Source organism: Megalopta genalis, chromosome 1 (assembly GCF_051020955.1).
Source record: "Megalopta genalis isolate 19385.01 chromosome 1, iyMegGena1_principal, whole genome shotgun sequence".
Taxonomy (NCBI): Eukaryota; Metazoa; Arthropoda; class Insecta; order Hymenoptera; family Halictidae; genus Megalopta; species Megalopta genalis.
The window spans coordinates 30,668,054-30,693,534 of NC_135013.1; the positions used below are offsets into that span (position 1 = coordinate 30,668,054).

The 25,481-nt window shown below is 45.2% G+C and overlaps 3 protein-coding genes across 8 annotated transcripts in view; 2 read left to right on the forward strand and 1 right to left on the reverse strand.

Moving 5' to 3' along the window:
* Eip74EF (Ecdysone-induced protein E74) overlaps positions 1-25,481 on the forward strand; it is a 332,864-nt gene that overhangs the window by 67,756 nt on the left and 239,627 nt on the right. The gene's annotated exons all lie outside the window — the stretch shown is intronic.
* Positions 1-25,481, reverse strand: part of Lsm11 (U6 snRNA-associated Sm-like protein LSm11) — a 47,653-nt gene that overhangs the window by 10,567 nt on the left and 11,605 nt on the right. For 2 of the 4 annotated variants that reach the window (XM_076525255.1, XM_033465708.2), the window contains exons 3-4: positions 10,728-10,846; positions 98-236 (exon numbers count right to left, since the gene is read on the reverse strand). In XM_076525255.1, coding sequence (XP_076381370.1) covers positions 98-236; positions 10,728-10,846 — 258 coding nt within the window. The remainder of the gene's footprint in view (positions 1-97; positions 237-10,727; positions 10,847-25,481) is intronic. The other 2 variants (XM_076525258.1, XM_076525252.1) reach the window with 1 other exon arrangement.
* Positions 19,381-20,612, forward strand: LOC143260281 (uncharacterized). Its single transcript, XM_076525262.1, has one exon. It carries the CDS (start codon positions 19,989-19,991, stop codon positions 20,535-20,537), a length of 549 nt encoding a protein of 182 aa, XP_076381377.1. The 5' UTR covers positions 19,381-19,988; the 3' UTR covers positions 20,538-20,612.

Sequence of the window (25,481 nt, forward strand, 5' to 3'; positions counted from 1 at the left end):
GCCGAGTCGAATCCGCATTGATATTCTGGAAGCCGGTCGATTAGCATCGGATCTATGGTCACCGAGAATAGAAGCGGAATAGCGTGGAATACAGTACCGAGGGCAGGCGCTTTCCTCTTGACTTTGCGGGTCCAAACCTCGAAGCAGTCCTCGAGCGCGAGGTTCCAGTGCTTGTCGAAGGCGGCCACGTATGCCTCCACGTGTCCCCTTATGCCGCTCGCGTTCCTGGTGTAGACCTTCGGCACAAAGGACGAGCGATTATTCCTTTTAAATCGTGGCGAGTCTTGTGTGTCGGACACCGGCAGCATCGCCATCGGTAGCAACGGCGGCGGCGGCGACAGGGAATAGGGAGACGGCGTCTCGCAACGCCGTTCCAGGTAAAGGGTTTGCGGCGCGAGAACGAAGGGACGGGGAGACAGTGGCGGTGACCCTCTCCTCTCCCTTCGCGTCCCGAGCTCTCGAAAATAAGCACGCAGCCAGCACGCATCCCCTCGATCCTTCTATTCCAGATCGTACGTGTTCGTACTCGCGATGCGCTGCGACGCGCCGCGAGTGCACCGTCCGCGTACTGGTTCCTCGTGGCTGTGTCGTTGATCGATGACTATGGCCGAGCGGGGGGCTAGCGGGGCGGCGGTCGGGGAGCGGCAATTTTTTGCACGCACCCCGCCAGCGACACATGCATAATTTGTACGGGCTAATTGTACGGTTTTTGCGACGCGGCCGGAGGAACGGGAGAAAGGAGAAGAGGCCATTAGCGGCCGGCAATCGCGACAAATTGCCGGCGAGCGCCCCTCCGAGCCCCCTTTCTCTAAAAAACGCTCGTTTTCGGCGCGTCTTCGACACCGGGGCCCTCTCTTTTCCCTTTTGTCCGGCGAGAAATGCACCGGACTCGCAATCGGCGCCTCTCTCTCTCTCCGCTCGGCCACGCGCACGGATCTTCTGTTTTCGATCGGGAAGCGAGAGGGATCTCCGCTTCTTCTTTCTTTTTTTCAGCCGAAGAAAGCGGCGATAGCCGCAGACTCACGCGATACCCCGTCCATTTTCCGCACGACAGTCGCGTTAATGACGGTTCGCGCGGCCGTGTGTCTACGAGAAAACGAGGCGCGAGCCCGTTGTTTGTCGCGCAGATACCACGCGAGACAAGATAGCCGGCTGATACGCGGAAGTGCAGGCCGTGGCAAGGCCCCCTTCAATGCCTTTCGCACTGATATATACCCGGCTTTGTCGCAATGAAAACTAATTGCGTGACTCCGACTCTGTGACTGGAGCTCTCGATCCCTCTCGGTCCCTCTCCGTTCCTCTCCGCTCCTTCTCCGTCCTTCTCCGCGAACTTTTCTCTCCGTCCCTCTTCGACGACCTCTGCTTCCACATCGCCTTGCTCCGCCGCGGATCCTCGAGCCAATCGATTTCGAGAGAATTAGGCTTTTTTTCCTTATCGTTCTCGGCGCGATCACGGCCGCTCGCTGCATGCACTCTGTGCACACCTGTCGACGTTCCGATCACTCGAAAGTGGAGAGCCGCGGCTATTGTTGTTTGGATCGCGGATTTTTACGCGATACAGCGATGTCTCTCTGATCGACGCTCGGATTGTGCCGAAAAATGGACAATTCGGGGAAGAGGAGATACTATTATTTGAGCCTTGCGACTCGTTTCCACTGATAAAGCGAGCCGCCAAATTGTCCATTTTATACCGAAAAGAGTGCTGTACATTATTCGGCACTTATTAACCCTTTGCACTCGAGTGGTGACTCCGAGGCATCACGAAAATTGTTACACCACGTTCCAAGGTAATTTTTCTAATAACAAAGCTTACGTATAAAGAATTGTCAAAAGTCTAACTGTTGTATGAGTCACAGACTCAATTTCATATGCATAAAATGCACTTTGTCATTAAAATGAAAACACCATACATCGGGAAAGTTAATTTAAATTTACAGTCAATATGGCTTCGAGTGCAAAGGGTTAATACACAAATTACAGTAATGTCTCTCTAACTGACGCTCCAATTGTCCACGAAAATGGACAATTTTGGAAGATGAGATACGATTGTTCGATCCTTGCGGTTCATTTTTATAGTCACGAATTGTCGACAACTATAAAGACGAGCCGCAAGGCTCGAATTATCGTATCTTCTGTTCCCAAATTGTGCATTTTTGTGTACAAGCTCAGTGACAATTGGAGAGAATTTACTGTATACAGTGATGTTTCTCTAATTGACGCTCGGATAATTCGGCTGCGGGAGAAACGTTTTCCCGTTTGCGAAACGTAGAAAACACGTTTAACAAATAAGATTAAATAACAAGTACCAAGAATCGAATCTATTAATAAGATATGAGAACAATAATTTATTATATCGTTCGTCCGTTGTCCATTAATTAAGCAAATTCTTCCTAATTCGCGCTCAAATCGTGCACAAAAATGGACAATCTTTTGTAAAGATGATACGATTATTCGACTCGTTTGTTATAGCTGTTGACAATCGCTAACTATACATAGTATAGTTACTATAATATAGTATAGTATATATTATAGTTGTCATAGTATAGTAATAATCATATCTCCTCCCCCAAAATGACCCATTTTTGTGCACAATCTATACTGTATACTATATTATAATATGGTATAGTATATATTATTACTTATTATTTATATTATACTATGGTATGGTATAGTATATAGTTACTATAGTATAATAATAATCGTATCTCCTCCTCCCAAATGACCCATTTTTGTGCACAATTTATATTATAGTATATTATACTATATTATAGCATTTATAGTACTATATTATATACTATATATATTATACTATATTATAGTATAGTATATAGTTACTATAGTGCAATAATAATCGTATCTCCTCCTCCCAAATGACCCATTTTTGTGCACAATCTATATTATAGTATATTATACTATATTATAATATTTATAGTACTATATTATAGTATAGTATATAGTATAGTATATAGTTACTATAGTGCAGTAATAATCCTATCTCCTCCCTGAAATGACCCATTTTTGTACATAATCTATATTATAGTATATTATACTATATTATAGTATATTTATAGTACTATATTATATACTATATATATTATACTATATTATAGTATATAGTTACTATAGTGCAGTAATAATCCTATCTCCTCCCTCAAATGACCCATTTTTGTGCACAATCTATACTATATACTATACTATAATATAGTATAGTGCATAGTATAGTTACTATAGTACAGTAACAATCGTATCTCCTCCCACAAACAACCCACTTTTCTGCGCAATCCGAGCGCGAAATCAGATCGAATTCACCGTGAACGCCTAAAGAAGCGTTTCTTCCGCGAACAATTCCCCGTAATTTTTTTTTATCGGCCGTCCGCCCGTATCCGAGAATTATTGAAACGAAAGGACGATTTCGCGTCCGCGACGCCGCGCGAAAGCGTCCATCAAGGTTTCGAAACGCTTTTCCGTGCCTTGTACGATCGTCATTGGGTGTCTCGGCGCGTGTGTCATAGCGATCGTAGCGGAGGGACAGCCACCGCGCGGGGGAGAGGAAAGGGGGAGCCGGCTAGAGTCGATTCTAGGAGTCCTCAAGATTCCACGGAGGAATATATCCTTGCTGGTCCGGCAGGATCCGACGATTAACCGCGAAGGACGACCGCGTCGCTGTAGTCCGGCGTTCCGAGATTCGCTGGATCGCCGGCCCAAGGATCCCGTCGATCGTCGCCGACGAAAACCATGATCCAACTGCAAATAGGTTCTCGAGACCGCGGCGACGCTAATTTCCTTATTCAAGGCCCGCGCTCTCGAGCACACGCCTTGGGCATTAACATTTCCGTCGCGTCTCTTAATTCGTTTATGCGCGTAATTGCGCCTCGAGATCCCCCACCCCCCTCCCCCCGCGAGCTGCTTCTTCTCCCCGTCGATTCCCTTCGAACGACGCTCATTATTCATCGAATATCCGAGCCACGGATCGCCAATCGGAGCATAGAAATCGACTCTCGCTTTTTTCTTCCTTCCCTTTCTTTTCTTTTTTTTTTCGTACATCGATCCCGTGATTACAAACAGACCGGAAAACTCGGCGCCCGGAAGAACCGAGATCGCGATTCGCTACAGAAACGCAGAGGCGCGAATATCCTTTACGCGGGATCGATCCGCTCGGATTCCAATCGTTTCCCGGCGATCCTCACGCGGGCCCGCGGACGAGATTACGCGAGGCCGGGATCCCGAGGAAATCATAATAATAACGCAAACAACAATCCGTAACGAGCGTCGACGAGCAATAAGCACAGAACATGTATCCCGGACAACGGGAATAGGAGAGACGCGTAATGACGATCGTCGATTCCCATCAGGCGCGTCCCATCTGTCGATCCTTCTCCTTTTTTTCCCCTCCCTCCATCCCCCCCGCGTTCACCGTTACGTAACCGTTCATTATCCGCGTTGCGTTACGGCGGAACGCGCGCGTCGAAATCAAGCGGCAGACGGGTTTCTCGAACTGGTAACCGATCGACAGGGAGCCCCACAGGCCTCCGCTTTCTTCGCCGATTCAACGATCGAAGGACGATCGCCGTCCGTTCCGCGGCGATCGAAACGTTTTTCCGGATGCGCGTCGCCGAAGGTCGCGGATTAGGATCTCCTTTCCGTCAAGGACGCCGCGGGAAGAGCACCGCGCGCCGTCTTCTTCTTCTCCCGGCGGTGGCCGCGCGCGCGCGCGATTCAACGTCGTCGACCGGCGACGCGGATGAAAGTCAATGAAAGTAATTAGCCGGGCGAAAGGAGTTTAATTAGGAACTCTGGATCCCGCCTCGTTGAGAACGTCGAACCGCGGCGGCCGCTTCCGCAGGAAGATCAATTGTATCAATTTAACGATTAGCTTTTTTCTCTCGCGGCACGTCGACGACTTCCAGCGAGCACGGACAAGCTTTATCGTCGTTGTCGCGTCGATTCGCAGACAATCGAGTTAAGCGACGGGAGAAAAATCGAGTCTCGGTTTCCTGATCGACTCCGCCGGGAGCGGCCGATTGTCTCTCCCCTTTTTAGGACGCCGGCACGCGACATTTCTCGCTCCGCGGAGAACCGCGGCTTCCTGCTTCCGAGCCGGGATCTGGTTCTCGCGATCCGCGAGACGACAGATCGCTAATTATGGAAGAAGGAAGTGCGAGCGGAAGGCTTTGTGAGCGGGGCCACAGGAAGCCGGTATTTTTCCTGGGTTCGAGATTCGCCGGGACGAGCCCGATTTCTCCTCGTTCCGCGCGACGGCCGTCCCGCCGGCGGAGAGGAAAGCAGCGGCGAAACGCGCGAAGACCTTGCTCCGTTGATTTATTTTCCGGCTAGGAGAAAAAACGTCGGCGTCGCGCGCCGATCTTTGTCGGCCGACCGATACGATCCAGAAACGTCTTCGCGTGATTTCATCGGATCGCCGCGATGATTCACGATGCGATACGACGTTGCGCTCGGTATGTATTTTGTTTCCTAGTCGAGAGTGAGGAGAATGCCGCGATGGATTCGCCTGGCCGAGCCGTCCTCCAGAGCTTTCTCGTTACGCAATCGGTCGCTTGATGCACCGGTTCGTCTATCGCGCGCGCTCGCGTCCAGCCACCCTTGATCCTCCGAGCCGGCTCGCCGGCCGATCGCCTAACCGGTGGCAAACTCGTTTTCGACGGGCCTTTTGCAGATCGCGGATAATTAGATCTAATGGTGTTCCGATCTCTCGCCGGCGAGAAATTGGAATTCGGCGACGATTTTCTCTAAATCTCTCGTTAAACTTCTCGTTTTATCAAATCGTGCCTTAATCGTGTCCGCGCGACGTGCGCGGAAGCTTAACCGTTTGCGTGCCAGATGGTTCTGAAAAAAACAGGATCGAAAAGAGCCGAAGAGCGCAATAGCGCTCCTTCGATTGTGTGTCGAGAAAAACCGAAGAGAGCAATAGCGCTCCTTCGATTATGTTTCGAAAAGCGCCGAAGAGCACAATAGCGCTTCTTCGATTATGTTTCGAAGAAAGCCGAAGAGCTCAATAGCGCTTCTTCGATCATGTGTCGAGAAAAACCGAAGAGAGCAATAGCGCTCCTTCGATTATGTTTCGAAGAAAGCCGAAGAGCGCAATAGTGCTCCTTCGATTATGTGTCGAGAAAAACCGAAGAGAGCAATAGCGCTCCTTCGATTATGTTTCGAAAAGCGCCGAAGAGCACAATAGCGCTTCTTCGATTATGTTTCGAAGAAAGCCAAAGAGCGCAATAGCGCTTCTTCGATCATGTGTCGAAAAAAGCCGAAGAGCGCGATAGCACTCCTTCGATTATGTGTCGAAAAGCACTGAAGAGCGCAATAGCGCTCCTTCGATTATGTTTCGAAGAAAGCCGAAGAGCGCAATAGCGCTCCTTCGATTATGTGTCGAGAAAAGCCGTGAAACATAAAATAAAACGTTATGAATGAAAATATATATACTATTAATTTAGAATAGGTAACAACAAAATGCAAATTGTCTGTCTCGGTCGAAAGACCGAGCACGTTCCGACAAATTTCGGGTGGGCCGTAAGTCGTCTGTTTCGGCCAAATGCCCTGGCTTTTCTCGACACGAAATCTGAAGAGCGCAAAAGTGGCTCGTGGTACGCAAACGGTTAACACTAAACCTACCACCAAGCAGTAATACTAACTGGCATGTACTGCGCTTCACGAAAGCGAGAAGACCGAATTTATTTAGAATTTGCGTGAAGTTTTTAGTATAAAACTTGCTCCAATGGTATAACTTATTCAAGCGTTTTCCACGAAAGAGTCTCGGAACTTTGCAGAATTGCTAAATAAGAAAGCGGTCACTTTGACCGCGGTAGGTTTATTAGTGTTAAATTATGTGGCTGCGGTGTTCGTTCGGTCGGATCTAACTCTGTGAATTCAGAAGCGAATATATATATAATATATAATATAATTATACGGACGATTAAAACGTTCGGATTATATTATATATAATTATATTATTAATTAATAATATTATATTAATAATATAATTATATATAATATAATCCGAACGTTTTAATCGTCCGAGCCTGCCGATGATGCGTTCGCACTCTGTTTGCTAATATATATATATATATATATATATATATAATAATAATATATATATATATATATATATATATATATAATATATAATTATATTATATATTACATATATATTCGCTTCTGAATTCACAGAGTTAGATCCGACATTATGCAGCAGTGGACGAACGATCAAGGGAGAAAAGAAATACTCAAATAATCGTCGGGAGATATGCGATCGAATTTCGATTCCTCCGAGGGCGATATTTTTTTGCTGATCCCAGCTTGTCCAATGTTTACGGGCCCTAAACTTTAAATCGAATTCAGCCGCGACGTCGTCGATTAAAGTCTGCCGCTTCCTAGTCGATCACGATAAAAGCGCGTCGTCCTCTTAAAAAATTTGCACCGCGCTCGTTCGCATTCGAAAAGGTGGTCTTACGACCCGATTCGGGAAAGGTGTTCGTACGATCGTGCAGTCTCACGATTTTCATTCGTCGAAGTATTGAAATTTCGAGACTTCGCACTTCGCACTTTTACCGGAAATCGTTAAATAAATGTCTCGATTCCGGCAATATATACATACCATAGCAATATAAAAGTTGCAAGAAAGTCTAATTCGATCTCTCGCGACCTCCACGAGGCGACGCGTACACGGCGGTGCACTCGAGGCAGCTGTTTTATGTCCGTCCTTCAAAGCAACAATGCGACATTTATTCCGATTTTTAACGAGTGTTATTGCTAAATTTGCCGCTAATGAGCCGCGCGTCGAATAAATAACTCGCAAATGCAGATTCGCGATCTGAATAATCGTAAAAAAATTATTGATCCGTCATTCTGATGACGGGTTCCGTTTCGAGACACGCGAAAATCAACGGTGAAATTTGTGTCTCGCTGAAATTTCGTAGCTCATCGTTACGAGATGGAGAGAACGAGCGCAGACGTCTGCAGATTTGAGAACAAAAAAATAGATGACCAGACAAACAAGTATATTCGCAGAGTAAACACAGACTCGTCCGAATCCCGATTTGTAGAACGCGCTCGTTACAGGCTCGTATTCCGAACCCCTCTCTTCGAGGAAGCGCCCTTCTTTCGAGGGATAAGTGCGACAGCGAGCACTCCCACCCCCTTACCTCCCCAGGCGACGGTAGCCTTCGGGAGGCGGCCATCGATTCGCCGGGGCCAAAACATTCTCCACGCTGCAGGGAACCCGTCACCCTCCGCTCGAAATAAGCGTTTGCACTACTAGCCGAATTTCGAGGGATGCGATCGCATCGGCGAAACTCCTCCGCGTTCCTCTCTCGGCGCGAATAGAAGACGAGCAGACAGCGTATGAGGTGGAGGAGGAAGAGCAGAGGGCGGAGGGTGGAAGAAAGCGGCGTTTCCCGGCGAGTGGCCCTTTCCGAAATGGGCTTTTCAAAGGCGCACGAGGAGAGAGATCTCGCCTTTTTTCGGACCGGCTCGAACCCTTCGAGACGGAGAAAGGGGACGATCAGGGGCGTATCAAGGGCGAGAAGGGCCTCGGCTGTCTCCATGGAGACGAGTGTGTTGACCCGAACAGTTAGCCGCCTCTTTTACTCCCTCCGCGATCTACAGGGTGATCCAAAGATAAAACGTCTTCGAAAGGACCGGCTGAACCCCTTGCCTTCGGCGAGTCCGACTCGTGAAAATCCGATAATCGCGAATGCCATTCCGTGCTTTTATGTGGAAACGAAATTCTGTTCTACCGTCGTCGATCTTTAAACGTTCGCGAGCAAACGTAGGCGCGCGAGAAATATCTTTCTTTTTTACTGTCTGCGAAATTATTGCGATCGAACGTGTAATAACTGCGAAGCAACGTTAGATCACGGTAGAAAGTTTCAAAATTTGATCGGCCACGTAAATCTTGTCCTTGCGTGCTACAACCGACATTAAAATGCGTTCAACCCTTGACCCTGTAACTATTAAAAGTTACGTATTCGCGATCTCGCAGGTAGTTAATCTTTATTGCGTTATTGTTGGCAGAATAGTGTTAAGTAAACGATCCAAATTAATCGGAACGTTTCTTCGTTTCACAATGTTGCATTTGTTCTTACGATTGTGTTATCACCGCAGATGAATAAGTAATTAGCAGCGGTGATTGGTAGTGGTTAAGGATCAACCCTTTGCACTCGTAAAGAGGAAAAACCTTTGATCTTTTATTTATTCGTTTTATTTTATATATACGCGCGCATTTATGCGGGAATTAAAAGGAAACATTGTAACAATGGTGCCTGGAATGAAACAGTAAATATATGTATAATAGTAAAATGTAGAATTGCGACTAAATATTCTCCCTAATTAACGCTCAGCTTGTGCACAAAAGTGAGCAATTTGGGAAGAGGAGACACGATTATTCGAGCATCGAGGCTTGTTTTCATAGTTGACAATCGATAACTATAAAAACGAGGCTCGAATAATGTCTCGAGAATTTATTGTACAATCTGAGCGTCAATTAGGCAGAATTTACCATACAGGATGTCCCAAAATTATGGTATTTCCTGAAAATGTATGGTTCCTGAGATCATTTCAAATAACTTTCTCCTTTACAAAAATATTCTCCGAGGCATCGTTCACGAGTTATCAACGAAAAACGCTGACCAATGAGAAGCGAGCTCGGCTAGCGCGAGCCGGCCGAGCGCACGGGGCCCAGTTCCGTTCATTGGCTCGGCCGCCACGCGCCAGCTGATCCCGCCTCTCTCATTGGTCACTGTTTTTCGTCAATAACTCGTAAACGAAGCCGCGGATCGCATTTTCGCCAAGGAAAAAGTTACTTCAAATGACCTCACGAACCCCTCAGTTCTCGGAAATACAATAATTTTAGGATACCCTGTATATGGCGACGTGCTGGCGCAACGGTGAAACGTATAATGTCGCCGTACAGAGGACATACGAGTGAAAAGGGTTGAAGTTATTCATGCCTGCATTAGAACTTAGAACTCGACAGAATCTCTAGACTTCGTCGAGCCGAGGAACGATCGATGTAACATGCTCGTACTTTCGCGCAACCGCAATTATCGAAAATTCTGCTTGAACATTATGTTGCAATCTGTGTAAGGATGAAGAAAATAATAATAAAATAAAATTTCTTTACACAATAAAGAAAAGCCTTTCGAGCGATCTTCGTCGGCGCGACCGAAGGAGAATATCGGTACGATCGTCGCCAGGTGGATCACCCTGTACAGCGGCACCTTTCGTTCACCTTCGAAGGGCTGGTCGGGCTCTGGCTGTTACTGGCTTTGCGCCGCGATGCTCGCACGTGTCTCTCTTTCTCTGTGCCGGCCGCGAAAGTGTGTCAGCCGCGTGTGCGTGCGCGCACAATGCCACGGGTCAGGCAGAAATGGGTGGTGTGTGGGTGTTTACGTTGCCCGGTTCGGGGACAACCCTCGAATTCTCCGTCCCTGCCTGGCGGAGACAAGGCACCGAGACGCCGGCGATTGTCTCCCCGCCTTTTGTCTCCGCGGCGATACTTTCTCACTCTCTCCTCGCCTTTTTGCCGGCGATCCGCCAGCCGGGGGGGAAAGGTGCTTCTCTTTCTCGCCTAGAATCTCGATTATGTAACTCGGTTTCGACTCCGATCCGAGGCCAGAACCGCCGCCGCCTCTTGATTAATATGTAGCCGGGCTGGAGCGATGCAGCTCGAAGTGAGACGTTGAAATCCGAGGGAGACGACGACCACGTACCTTGACTCGCGTCCGTTTCTCCATGCAATCGTAGAGCACGCCGAGCGGTCCGAGGGCGTTCTGCATTTTCACGAGGACGTTCCGCCCTTCTGAGATCCGTTTGCCACCGGCCACTGGTTCTGCAAAAGTGACGATACAGATAGGGGTAGAATCCGAGCTACGAAATAAACAATTTGGAGCGCGCGGTTCTTTACGCGCGGACCGTCGACCCTTGTCGCGTTCGCGCGCCGAAAAACGACCCCGGAAACTCCGACCAGAGCAAAACAATGTTTACATCGTCGAATCTGGTTTTATATATGAGAACAAAATGCTGTTAAAGGTACCAAAGTGCGGCGGTACCTTTGCTAAGTACAATAGAATCTCGATCATCCGATGGTCCAAGAAAAATTGTATAATATTATAATATTGTACAATATAGTGAAATTGTACGATATAATAAAATTGTATAATACAATAAAATTGTACAATATAATAAAATTGTACAATACAATACAATTATGCAATATAATGAAATTGCACAATATAATAAAATTGTACAATATAATAAAATTTTACATTACAATAAAATTATGCAATATAATAAAATTGCACAATATAATAAAATTGTACAATATAATATTATGCTGCACTTGTGTTGTATTATGCTGTAATTATGTTCTACAAAATTGTACACCATAATAAACTTAGAAAGAACTTATACAGAACCACCATAGAGATCGCAGTAATTGTAAAACGTTGCATTTAAATTCTGAAAGTATACAAAAAAGTTCAGTGATCCGCATTATTTATTTACAGCAACGAAAATTGTTCGATTAATGAAAAGCACGTATCAATTATACATATTGGACAAACGACACGAGCACATTTCTCATCAATTAGATCTTATTCTTTACTATAATAAAATTATATACCAGAACCTATAAAACACTATTATAGTGATCGCAGAAATTGTAAAACGTTGCATATAAATTCTGAAAGTATACAAAAAAAGTTCAATGACCCGCATCGTTATTATACAGCAACGAAAAACGATACGAAAATTATGCGTATTTTAAAAAATTATGCGACCCAAGTATTATCGCTGTACGAAATAAATTTCCCTTTAATTCGATGATATTCTTTGACGGTTATCGAACACCTGTTCACGATGCCAGTGAAACGAATTTTCGTGGAAACGCGACGAAACAACTCGGGAAGCAGTAAAGTATCGATCATCGGCGGAGAATAAAGACGGTGGGGTGGCTGCGTTCGCCTAGGAGCCAAGATAGTTATCGGTCTAACGAGTGGGACGCGGATCGGGGCCTTTATCCTGCCGGATTTTTACAGGCGGCGATAACGGCCTGCTAATAAGAATTTATGCGGCTCTCGCGCCTCGTCGGCGAGCCGACAAATCATCGTTCATCCTTGCGCGAAGCGTGCAGAGGAGCTGCTGCCCCGATAGCATCGTGCTTCTAGTTCTCCGTCGTTTTGCTCGTCGTCGAGACGCCGGCTCGCCGCATACGTGCCATTACGCATACGGCAGATCAACACGCGAGTAAACACGCGAGGCCACCGGTTGGTCCAACTCCAGAAAACTCTGCGATCGCAGCACCCACCTCGGAGCCGTTGGGCGGCCCTCCGCCGCCCATGGGGCCCGTTTACGGGCTTATTTTATTCGCGAGAAAAAAGCGGCGTTCTCGTCGGCGACAGGCGAGCCTCGAGATCTCCATCGATTAAATCTCGAACGACGGTGCTCGAGTCCGTTTTGACCCAGTTCTCCAAAAAAACTTCGTCCAGCTCACGGCGACCGCGTTTTGTCGACGATCGACTCCGCGAACTTCGCGAAAGTTCCTTTCGACTTGTTTTTCTTTTTTTTTTTTCTAATGATTCGGGGCGAGCAAATGGAAGCACGACGATTGCGAAATCTTCGGAAGCTTTTCCTTTCGTCGCGCGATGCAGCGGCCGCTGCGCCGCGACCAGCTAAAGAAAGTGCATTTGTAATATGTTAATCGGATCGGAAGCAACCGCGTGGAGCAGCTAGATTGCAAGCCCGAGCTCAAAGATCGCCTTTTGTGGGCCTTAGCAGCGTCGTTTAATTTTTGAGACATATTTCGCGGGGCTTTTTATCGATCGCATCGCGGGCATTTTCTCTCGGCAAGCTTCGATCTCTACAAATGTCTATAGTAATGTCTCCCTTACTGACGCTCAGATTGACGCTTAAGAATGGACGATTTGGGAAGAGGAGATACGATTATTCGAGCCTTGTAGCCTGTTTTTATAATTGTTGAGGATCAGTGACCATAAAAATGACCCCGAAAGCTCGAATATTCGTATCCCCTCTACTCAAATTGTCCATTTTCGTGGACAATCCGAGCGTCAATTAGAGAAAAATTATTTTAGATTTAAAGTTAAAATGGCTTCGAGTCCAAAGGGTTAATAAATTTCGTTGCTTCATTACCGATGGTTGTTTCTCAAATTATGTTCCTTTTATCATTTAATAAATAACTATATTCCTAAATTTAAATAAATATATAAATATAATTTTATATTTCATAAATATTTAATAAATAAATATATTCCTCGGTTTTATCACTTTGTATGTAAGTACAGTAATGTCTCCCTAACTGACGCTCAGACTGCGCACAAAAATGGACAATTCGGGGAAAAGGAGATACGATTATTCGTGTTCTGCTTCTCGTTTTTATAGTTGTTGACAATTCGTAGCTATAAAAACGAACCGCAAGGCTCGAATAATCGTGTCTCCACTTCCCAAATTGTCCACTTTTGTGGAAAATCCGAGCGTCAATTAGAGAAACATTACTGTAAATTCTCCCTAACTGACGCTCAGATCGCGCACAAAAATGGACAATTTGGGGAAAAGGAGATACGATTATTCGTGTTCTGCTTCTCGTTTTTATAGTTGTTGACAATTCGTAGCTATAAAAACGAACCGCAAGGCTCGAATAATCGTGTCTCCACTTCCCAAATTGTCCACTTTTGTGGAAAATCCGAGCGTCAATTAGAGAAACATTACTGTAAATTCTCCCTAACTGACGCTCAGATCGCGCACAAAAATGGACAATTTGGGGAAAAGGAGATACGATTATTCGTGTTCTGCTTCTCGTTTTTATAGTTATTGACAATTCGTAGCTATAAAAACGAACCGCAAGGCTCGATTAATCGTGTCTCCACTTCCCAAATTGTCCACCTTTGTGGAAAATCCGAGCGTCAATTGGAGAAACATTACTGTAAATTCTCCCCAACTGACGCTCAGACTGTGCAGAAAAATGGACAATTTGAGAAAAGGAGATCCGATTATTCGAGCCTTGCAGCCCGTTTGTATAATTCTTGAGAATCAATGACCATAAAAACGACCCTAAATCTCCAATATTCGTATCCCCTCTTCCCGAAATTGTCCATTTCCGAGGACAATCCGAGCGTCGATTAGAGAGACATTACCGTATTATAATCGTTCAAAAATGAGATATCAATGATTACGTGTTCCTTCTAAGTCGAAGCAGATTCTGCCGAAGCCTGGGGACAAAGGCAAAACGACGAGGCACGGGGACGAAAATTATAAACGAATTAGAAATTACGAACGACGAGGAGAGGAGGCGCTGATCGACGCGGTTACGAAAGAAATCGCGGTGCGATGAATCAAGACCAATTTCGCATGCAGTTTCTCGGAGCGGATTCTTCGACGATCGTTCGAAGATGCTCGAGGCTCAGGAACAAGTCCCGCGAAGAACATTTCCATCGAAATCGTAGGACGACCGTGTTTGTCGTAACGCGCGGGGCCGTTTCTCGGCGACGAGTTAACTCGTCGTTCGCGGCGAGGAGGATCGGGACCGTCCCGACGAGGAGGAATCCCATAGAAACGCGTCGACTCGCTCCGAAGCGGCGGCGACGGTCGCCGCTTATAAATATTTGATCACGATAGATCACCTTTCGGCGCGGAGAAGTCGCGAAGGCGAGTCTCGTCGCTGACGGAGACGGAGATTTTCTCTCGGCGGAGCCGTTTCGTCGACGGCGAAAGCGTTGCTCGCACGCGTTCGACGCGATCGAAAACGCGCGCGGCATTGTTCTTCGCGCGTTCGATCCGCGAAAAATCCGTCTCGGATTCCGCTCCGATCCGGAGCGGAACGGGGGACCGGCGACGGTAGGTCCGGCCCTGCTTTGGCCGACGCGGCGAGGTGCGGTGCGGCGCGGCGCGGCGCGGCGCGGAAAGAGGAACGGCGCGGAGTTACGTAAAGGCTGGCCGCGCGGCGGCCTATGCATGCGGTGCACACGAGTGCACTCATTTCGCTGGTGTGCGCTCGCGAGCGCGAGCACCGCGCCGGCCAACTCTTACACGCGCGGCTTCACACGTACGCCGCCGACCAGAAGCGTTCCCGGACACTTACGGCTTTTCCGAAAATTCCACGCCTTCTTCGAACGAAACGGCACTAACGAGATCGGGGCGCCCGTTTCCGTCGACCGCCGTGACCGAAGAAGTGGCGAAAATTAAGGCACGTTGATCGTTGTTCGACCGTAATGTTTAGATGATCGATGACGAAAATCTAGCGGTGGATGCGCGGTTCTCGGGAAAATGAGTCGACGAATATAATGCGACGCGCGTACGGATTTTCTGGAACCGCTGCCGCGATGTATTCGATGGTGTAAACTAAGCGATTACGGCGTCGCGATTATTCGTACATTTGATGCGGACATTTTTTTATCGTCGATGGAAATATTAGACACGAGAGTGTTCGTATTTTTTGTATAGGATGGAGAGTGAGGAAATCTAAAATTTAAAATTAATAATATCAATCCTTTGCGCTCGAGTGGCGACTCCGAGGCACTGCTAAAAAATGTTTATATCGCAGTGCAAGATAATTCTTACAGCGACAAAATTTAGATTTGAAAAATTATTGAAAGTATTACTGTTGCATAAGTTACAAGACTCAATTTCACGCGCGTAAAAAGGGGTTTTTGTCATATAAAATAGGGACAGCGTGGGTCGGAAAAATTGTATTAGATTTACAGTTAAAGTGGCTTAGAGTGCAAAGGATTAATAAATAAAATTTAATATAATATTTTAATATAATATAAAATTGAATATCAAGAATTCAATATAATATATAATAATATAATATATATATATATATATATATATATATATATATATATATATATTATATTATATTATATATTTTTATTATATATATATATATATATATATATATATATATATAATAAAAATATATAATATAATATAATAATAAATAATATATAATATATAATAATAATAATAAAAATATATAATATAATATAATATATATAAAAATTTAATACTTGTAATATTAAATACTATTATTAAATAACACTATTTAAATACTAATATTAAATACTAAGAATTTATAATATATCTTCATTTTAATAATAAAGAATTCGATGTGGAACATTTTTCGGCAACGGCGATCGCCATCGTCATCATTCATTTGACGCATTGCAAACATTTCTAAGGCCTCGTTGAGCCGCCGCATTTGTTATTTTCTTAACGTTATCTGTAAATATCGCAAACTCTGTTATCGTGGCTGTCCAATATACAATGCTACATATGTATATGCACCGTGTCGAACCGGCGTACAAATTATTCGTTCGACGACGTTGTATGCACTATTTTCATCGAAGTAATCTGCCAGTGTTTGTATCTCTTGCCATTGACGCGCGAACGTTCGTGGCTTCGCATGAAGCTACGCGCGGTGCGGTGCGGCCGTCGCGCGATTGCATCGATGCAAATGGTTCCAAACACGGCAGGAATCGTTTCAGACGTTTCTGTACCTATGATAACACCGTTACGTTAACGCGAACGTATAATTATTTTCGCTTCTCTCTTTAGTTGGCTGGCTTCGTAACGCGAGCAGCATCGCGTGGCGCGAAAACAGTTCGAGGAAAGAGATAAAGATTGCGGGTGCATTCTTTCCTTCGTTGTTGATATCTTCTTCGCTTTAATCGGTCACGTAAAGAAAATGTTCGCACGCCGAAGTGCTATAGCGAAATAGATGGACTGGCGGAGCTGCGCGGCGAAATACGAACTTTTTGCATCTGTTCTAAAAAAAGAAAAAGGAAAGAAGAAAAGAACAGGAGTTATTCAGAAGTTTCATTCTTTCTTCGACGGTAGTGAGAGGACATTTTTTTTCACTATTTCTATCGTTTTTAATTGCGGTTACAGCCGAACTTCGAGCACTCGGTTCTGCAATGTCAGAATTTGTTATTATTTATTTATTAAAAAACGTTTTACATGTAATCTGCTTGGTCTGAGGCAACTTGTATGAAAAACGATTTTCTGCAGATTATTGTTGTTATAATAGTTAATTAAATATATATATTAAAAATGAGATATATATTAAATGAATATATGACGAATATATTAATATAATGAATATATTATATTATATTATATATTATATTATTATTACATATATTATTATATATTATATTATATTATATATAATATATTCTATATATTATTAAAAATAAAATATATATTAAATGAATATATGATGAATATGTTATATTATATTATATACATTATATTCTATATATTATAGTATATTATATATTATATTATATTTATTAATATAATGAATATAATGAATATATGACAAATATATATATTTAATATATTTTATATATTTAATATATAGTATAACATTTACTTAAATAATAATAACAATAATGATTGATTTAGTATTTTCGGGTCAAAATCCTTTGTCACAGGAACAGTTAGACTGCAATAAGTTCGTAGTTGATGGTTCAACAATAACACGAGACCAAGATAAAAGCGTACGCTACAAGTCCGTCGTATCGTATTCGCGTTCATATCGTCTAAAGTCGAAAAGCCGGTTACGATTGTTGCAACGATCAATGAACATATTAAACCTGTCACCGAAACTAGACAACCGTTCTGTTATCCGAACATTCGCGGGACCGTTCGATTGCCCGAAAATTCGTCGAAAATGCCGCGAATCTAAGAGGCGGCGGAGGTTTCGATCCGCTTGACCGGTCGCTTTTGCCAAGGCTGTAGCAATACCCAATGAAAGTGTGTTGAGGAAAGGATTCCCGCGAGCGTCGAAATATGTGCTCGCGAAACGAGCGTATGTGTGTAGCTGCCCTGTCGAGCGATCGGCTCGCGACTCGTCGTATCGAGCCGACTCGACTCGACGCGACTCGAGTCGAGTCGATCGTCCAGGCTCGCGGGATTCAACGCTGCCAATTAGCTTTCTCCGATAACTTTCATCCACCTTAAGGTGCACTCGGCCGCGCTCCCTGGCAGCCGCTCGGCTCGCGCTCGCTTCTTTTCCACCTTTCTTTATTCCTTTCCGCGTGCGGGGAGGGCTCGCGCGCCGGTGCGCTCGCGCGCCACTTTCACTATCGTCGCGATCCAATTCCACTCGGCGAGGCGACTGCTCTAGGCACCGAGAGAGGCTAGCGAGCAGAATTTTTCGACGGGGCGACCGCCGCTCGAGAGCGCGCGGCTCTCGGCCGCTCGGCGCGCGATTTCTAAAAATAAAAAGGCGAGTGAAGCCACCCGGTTCGACGGAGAGAACCTCTGAACACGCTTTAGAGCTGGCTCCGGCGAGCTGGCGAGCCGGCCAGCTCGTAATCCGGTAAAAATACGTGCCCCCGTCTAGAGAGGAACCTCCACCGGTTTTCGAAGGGTACGCGCGAGTCGCTCGACCGCCGCCCCCTCTTTCCACGATGCAACTCCGCTTCGCTCTGCTCCGCTCCGCTCTACTCCGCTCCGCGCCCCGCCGCGCCGGTGAAATTAGAAATTGCTTCGTTCACCGTGCATACGCGTGACTAATCAAGGCGACGCGGCCGCCGATCGCGCGTTCTTTCCTCGATGCGATCTCGCGCCGCTCGAACGAACGCTCGCGCTCGCCTCCGGGAACCGTTCGCCGACACCGGCGAAAACGAAACGTCCCGTTGCTAAACAAATATCCCCTCGGTCGCGACTACGATCCGATCAGGCCGCAGAGCGAGGGGAACCTTTATATCAGGCAGCACCCTCCTCGACGAAACGTTCGTTTCGCAACGCGGCCGCGTCGAGTCGAATTCCATCGAGATTTTACGAGCCGAAATGATCGAGCAACTGATTTCAGCGAGCTTCGATTCGATTCGAATGCGTTATTCGAATACCGTTTAACCCGTCGACATTTTTCCGCGGAGATCGTCGCCCTCGCGGACGAAAGCGACGCCGGATCCGCGCGGCCGCGGGCGCACATCGAAAGCCGGTGGCCGATCGGTTCAAGGGCTGCGATCTTCGATCTTCTCTTTGGCAGAGGGACACGCCTCGGAAACTCGGACGGCTTGTCGGCCGATTATCTGAGTCGAGTTATGCTGCCGGGGAGGGGTACGAGAAGCGGCGAAAGAAAGTTTCTACGATCCCATGGCCGATACCCGCCCGCGCGCGTTCACTTTCGGTCCGCCTTGGGAAACCTGGACGCCGCTGGAATAAACGATTCTAAGCGATAAACGCCGGGAAACACGTTCGCCTTCGAGCGACAAGGTGGTCCGGAACGGTTCGATCGGCCGATTATTCCCTCCGTGAAGTCATCCGGAGTTTATTGCCTGCACCGCACCCCGGTGTAACACGGGATCCCAGTTACGGTGCCCCGAGCCCGCCGCGCCGCGCGGCTTTTGTCGCTTAGGGCTCCGAAAGGGCCTACGATTCGAAGTAAACGAGGATCCTTCGGTTGATTCGAGCTACGTCGCTTTGACGGAATCGATCTCGAACGTGCTTCCAACGTCGTTCGTTCTTTCGCCGCGCGCGCGCGCGAATCATTGGAACAGCTCTGATTGAAACAGTTACGAGGAAACGAAAACTGTTCAATTATTCAATCGCTCCTCCCTCTGTACGAGCCGTCGAAACATTTAAGGAATCGCGCAACGCGCGGGGCTCTGAATGATCGTATTAATAGGCGTGATTAATGATTACGATGCGGATTTTATGCCGTTCGTTGCGGGAACGAGCTGTTTCTCGATTTCAAATGTTATCTTCGATACAATAGGATTGTTTAAACTTTTTGTTTTTAGTCTTTGTTTCGGGCTATTATTGGAGACGATTTTTACGTTGCGTAAGAATTACGTTGCATCATGCTGTACTCGCGAAAACAGATATGATTGAACGATCTCTACGAGGTCTGAAACGATCGTTGCAGCATATTTTAGGATAAACGTTAAGCGTTGCAAGCGATAATATTTTCTTCGTATTAATAGCCTAATAAAATAACTTAAATGCTTAAAGTACCTAAATTACCTAAAATACCTAAAATATCTAAAATACCTAAAATACCTGAAATACATAAATTACCTAAATTATCTAAAATGCCTAAAATACCTAAAATACCTGAAATACCTGAAATACCTGAAATACCTAAATTACCTAAATTATCTGAAATATCTAAAATACCTGAAATACCTAAATTACCTAAATTATCTGAAATATCTAAAATACCTAAATTACCTAAATTATCTGAAATATCTAAAATACCTAAATTACCTAAATTATCTGAAATATCTAAAATACCTAAAATACCTGAAATATCTAAATTACCTAAATTATCTGAAATATCTAAAATACCAGAAATACCTAAAATACCTAAATTACCTAAATTATCTGAAATATCTAAAATACCTAAAATACCTGAAATACCTAAAATACCTGAAATACCTAAATTACCTAAATTATCTGAGATATCTAAAATACCAGAAATACCTAAAATACATAAAATACCTAAAATACCTAAAATACCTAGAATACCTGAAATACCTAAACTACCTTAAATACCAGAAATACTTTATAAAAATAACTTCATAATACTCTTTTGCGCTATTGGATTTTTCCCGCGAGTAAATCAATGAAACGAAATGAAACGAAACGAAGCGAAATGGAAACATCTCGTAACTGGTATATCGGTTTACAAGGTGTATCGATTCTGGATTATATCGGTTTCGGTTCCTGTAACGGTCATTTTTCGGTTACACATTGCAATTGCAATTTCATTCCACGTAACGAAGCGCATTGTGTTTACTTCGCGTATTAATGCTAGATTTTAATTAGCGTGAAAATGACGCAAACCAGTCTCTTTTAATCAACGGTCGTTGAAATTACAAGGATACGTTTATGCGGAATTTATTCAATTTCGTTTCGTCGGACACGTATTGCGACAGCAATCGCTAGAAAATTTGAATAAATATGTGCTCGTTACATTTATGAAAAAGTGACAATGATAATATGTAAAATATGTCAATATATCTATGTAAAATAACCGACGTCAGATCTGAAACTGATAAAACCTAGAATCGATGTATCGTAAATTTTCCTTAATTTTCCTTCAGCTTGTAAACAAAAATGAACAATTTACGAGCCTCGTTTTTATAATTGTTGACAATCGGCGACTATAGAAACGTGCCGCAAAGCTCTAATAATCGTATCTCGTCTTCCCAAATTGTCCATTTCTGCGTGCAATCCGAGCGTCGATTAGGGAGACTTTGTTGTACAGTAATGTCTCTCTTACTGACGCTCAGATTGTCCACGGAAATGGACAATTTGGGACAATTGTATTTTTAATGTAATTGTAGATTTTACAATAGGTAGAATAATACTATAATAATGCAATAACGCATTACAAAATAAAAATTTCTAATTCATTATTATTGCGCCGCTTGGTACAGTAATGTCTCCCTTACTGACGCTCAGATTGTCCACAAAAGCCTTGCGACTCGTTTTTGTAATTATTGACAATTCGTAACTATAAAAACAAACAAGGCACGAACAATCGTGTCTCCTCTTCCCAAATTGTCCACTTTCGTGGACAATCTGAGCGTCAATTAGGGAGACTTTGCTGTACAGTAATGTCTCTCTTACTGACGCTCAGATTGTCCACGGAAATGGACAATTTGGGACAATTGTATTTTTAATGTAATTGTAGATTTCACAATATGTATAATAATACTATAATAATGCAATAACGCATTACAAAATAAAAATTTCTAATTCATTATTATTGCGCCGCTTGGTATAGTAATGTCTCTCTTACTGACGCTCAGATTGTCCACTAAATTGGATAATTTGGGAACAGGAGATACGATTATTCGAGCCTTGCGGCTCGTTTTTATAATTGTGGACAATTTATAACTATAAAAATAAACCGCAAGGATCGAATAATCGTATCTCCTCTCCCAAATTGTCCATTTCTGCATGCAATCCGAGCGTCAATTAGGGAGACATTACTATACCTTACAACCGTTACGAGACATTTTCTGTTACCAGCAACGATTTCCAGAACCGAACTCGATATCACAGCTGAAAAAACGTTGCTCTACCAATTAGCACGGTATCGACGAGTAAAATTATAATTAGCCGAATAATTATCGAGTCGCGCCGAACGCAGGATCGCGAAGCTACGAAACCCAGTTGAGACCGACGACTAGGAAGTAGCAAATCGTGTGTGCAACCTGCAAGCCGTCCGATCGGGGAAACGTCTCGATCGAAAGTCGTCGCGAACGATCACCGAATCATCGACCGGGGACGAACTTAGAGAGCAAAAGGTGCTGTACTGCAACTGTTTGACCGCCGCCGAGGGTAGAGACGAAATCCTGGCGCGGCAGATTCGCTCGGCGCACGGAAAGGGTCGCGGCTCCTCCGCCGTTCACGATCGTCGCTTTCCACCGGTCGGTTCTCGGTTCTCCACGCGAGGATGCAATCGGCCCGAACGATCTCGCGCGCTCGAGAAACGCGAGAGAGCGAAACAAAGAGGCAGATGGGCGGAGGGAAGAGCAAAGCGGGCAAGGGAGGAAGGAGGAGGAGGAGGACAGAAACGCTCGACCACCTCCGACGTGCCGCGATTTTTTTCCTGCTTTCCACCGGCTGATTTTTTCCGATCTTCGCTCGCGCATCGCCGCGAAGACCAGATAACGCTCCGCACCGCTCCGCACCGCTCCGCGCCGCTCCGGGCGTGTTCACGTGCGCGCGAGCCACCGGCGGAGGAAACCGTTAGGATCGCAACCGCGTCGGGAGCAGCGAGTGCTATGCGAAACGTCCCTCGGCATTATGCTCTCCCGCGACGCTCGTCCTCGTGAAAATCTGTCCTCGAGGCTCGTCAGACGAACCTCGGAGTCTCCGGCTCTGAATCATCGCGTCGGTGCCGCGGCCGGCTTCGCGGTTCGCCGCTCGTGGCACCGCGATTCCCCGCGTTTATCACGCCGCGGATCCGCCGTTTCGCGAGCGTCTCGCTCGCGAACGAAATCCGACCCCGTGCCGCCACGCTCGATCGAACAGAGCACAAATTATTCATGCATCTCGGCGAGAGAGAGAGAGAGAGGATCGTTAAACGAACGCAACAGTATCGCGCGTTCTTCGCGGCCGATTCCGGCGAGCTTCTCTATCCGTCGATTCAGGAAGTGAATTCTAACAGAGCCGCGGTTGTAGGACACGATTAGCTCGAGGGTCAGAAATAATAATGTCTCCGACTCCTCGGCTAGATTAGATAAACGGCGGCTGTCATTTGCGTTTACGGCGCGCGGGCATATTTTTTACCTATTTGTGCGACGAATAATTATAAGCGTCGGCGAACCCACGAAATAAATTCGACGCTCTAACACAAAAGTGGACGATTTTGTACGTTTCTGTGCACACTTAGCTCTCCCCAATTGTCCTTCACAGAGCTTGTAAATAGAAATTATACGATTATTATTATTATTATGCGGCTCGCTTTTGTATAGTTACCGTACTGTCAACAATTATTAAAACGCGCGGCTACAAAGACATGAAAATTATCAAATTTTTGTGCGCGGTCCGAGCGTCGGTTAGGAAGAATTTGCAGTAGTGTTTCTCTAATTGTCGCGCAGATTTTACACGAAAGTGGACAATTTGGGAAGAGGAGGTGCGATTATTCGAGCCTTGCGGTTCGTTTTTATAGTTACGAATTGTCAACAAGTATAAAAACGAGAACCAGAACACACGAATAATCGTATCTACCCTTCCGCGAATTGTCCATTTTTCTGCGTAATCAGAGCGTTAGTCAGGGAGAATTTATAGTAATGTTTCTCTAATTGTTGTTCAGATTTTCCAGAAAAGTGGACAATTTGAGAAGAGGAGGTACGATTACTCGAGCCTCGCGGTTCGTTTTTATAGTTACGAATTGTCAACAAGTATAAAAACGAGAAACAGAACACACGAATAATCGTATCTACTCTTCCGCGAATTGTCCATTTTTCTGCGTAATCCGAGCGTTAGTTACGGAGAATTTGCAGTAGTGTTTCTCTAATTGTCGCGCAGATTTTCCACGAAAGTGGACAGTTTGAGAAGAGGAGGTACGATTATTCGAGCCTTGCGGTTCGTTTTTATAGTTACAAATTGTCCACAATTATAAAAACGCGCCGCAAGGCTCGAATAATCGTATCTCCTCTTCCCAAATTATCCAAGTCAATGGTGGACAATCCGAGCGTCAGTAAGAGAGACATTACTGTACAGCAAAGTCTCCCTAATTGACGCTCAGATTGCACGCAGAAATGGACAATTTGGGAAGACGAGATACGATTATTAGAGTCTTGCGGCACATTTCTATAGTCGCCGATTGTCATCAAATATAAAAACGAGAAGCAGAACTCACGAATAATCGTATCTACTCTTCCCCGAATTGTCCATGTTTCTGCACAATCCGAGCGTCAGTTAGGGAGAATTTACAGTAACCTGACGCTCAGATTTTCCACAAAAGTGACAATTTGAGAAGAGGAGATATTTGATTATTCGAGCCTTGCGGCTCGTTTTTATAGTTATAAATTGTCCACAATTATAAAAACGTCCCGCAAGGCTCGAATAATCGTATCTCCTCTTCCCCGAATTGTCCATTTTTCTGCGCAATCCGGGCGTCAGTTATGGAGACATTACTGTACTATGCCGTCGCGACAGTTCGGGAACTCGAAAGGCCTGGGCGTATCGTTCGAGCGACACCGTCTGGACTAGGAATTACCTCGTGACTTATTTCGTGACAAGACTCGCAAGATTTCCTTAATCGCGAACGATCGCCCGGCAGAAAGTACCGGGTTGGCCAGAAAGTTTTATCGCGTGTGCTGCGGGGCTTAAAGACGAGCTTTTTGTCGAGCGTCGCTTTCTTAGGAGCGTCTTTGAAAGGAAAACGGCAATGCTTCGGTAGCCAATGCGACGATTACGAATTTGCTAATCTGCCGAATCGAAATGGCACGACGGTCACCGCGATCCCAGAAGTGTCTGCTCTTCTCGTTAAAATCGGCGGGTAAGACTCGATGTTTCGAACCGAGGGGTAGGAAAACGGAGTGTCGGAACCTGGCAAAGCTAATGAAGGGTGAAACGAGTGATCCTCGAAAAGGTGGCCACGGTCCAAGGGAACTCGAGGCGTCTAGAATCGCTTCGAAAGGGTCGAGAGCGAGGCCCGGAATCTTTGGACACTTGGAATTACAGTAATATCTCCCTAATTGACGCTCAGATTGTGCACAAAAATGAACAATCTGGGAAGAAGAGATACGATTATTCGAGCCTTGCAGCTCGTTTTTACAGTTGTTGATAATTCGTAAAGCTAGGCGCAAGACTCAATTTAATCGTATCCCCTCTCTTCTTAAATTGTCCATTTTTGTGCGCAATCGAAGCGTCAATAAGAGAGACATTACTGTACTATGAAATCGTCGAAATCGATCGAAGTCGGGATCCTAGAAATTTGGCGTGTAGTAAATTCTCTCGAATTTTCTTTT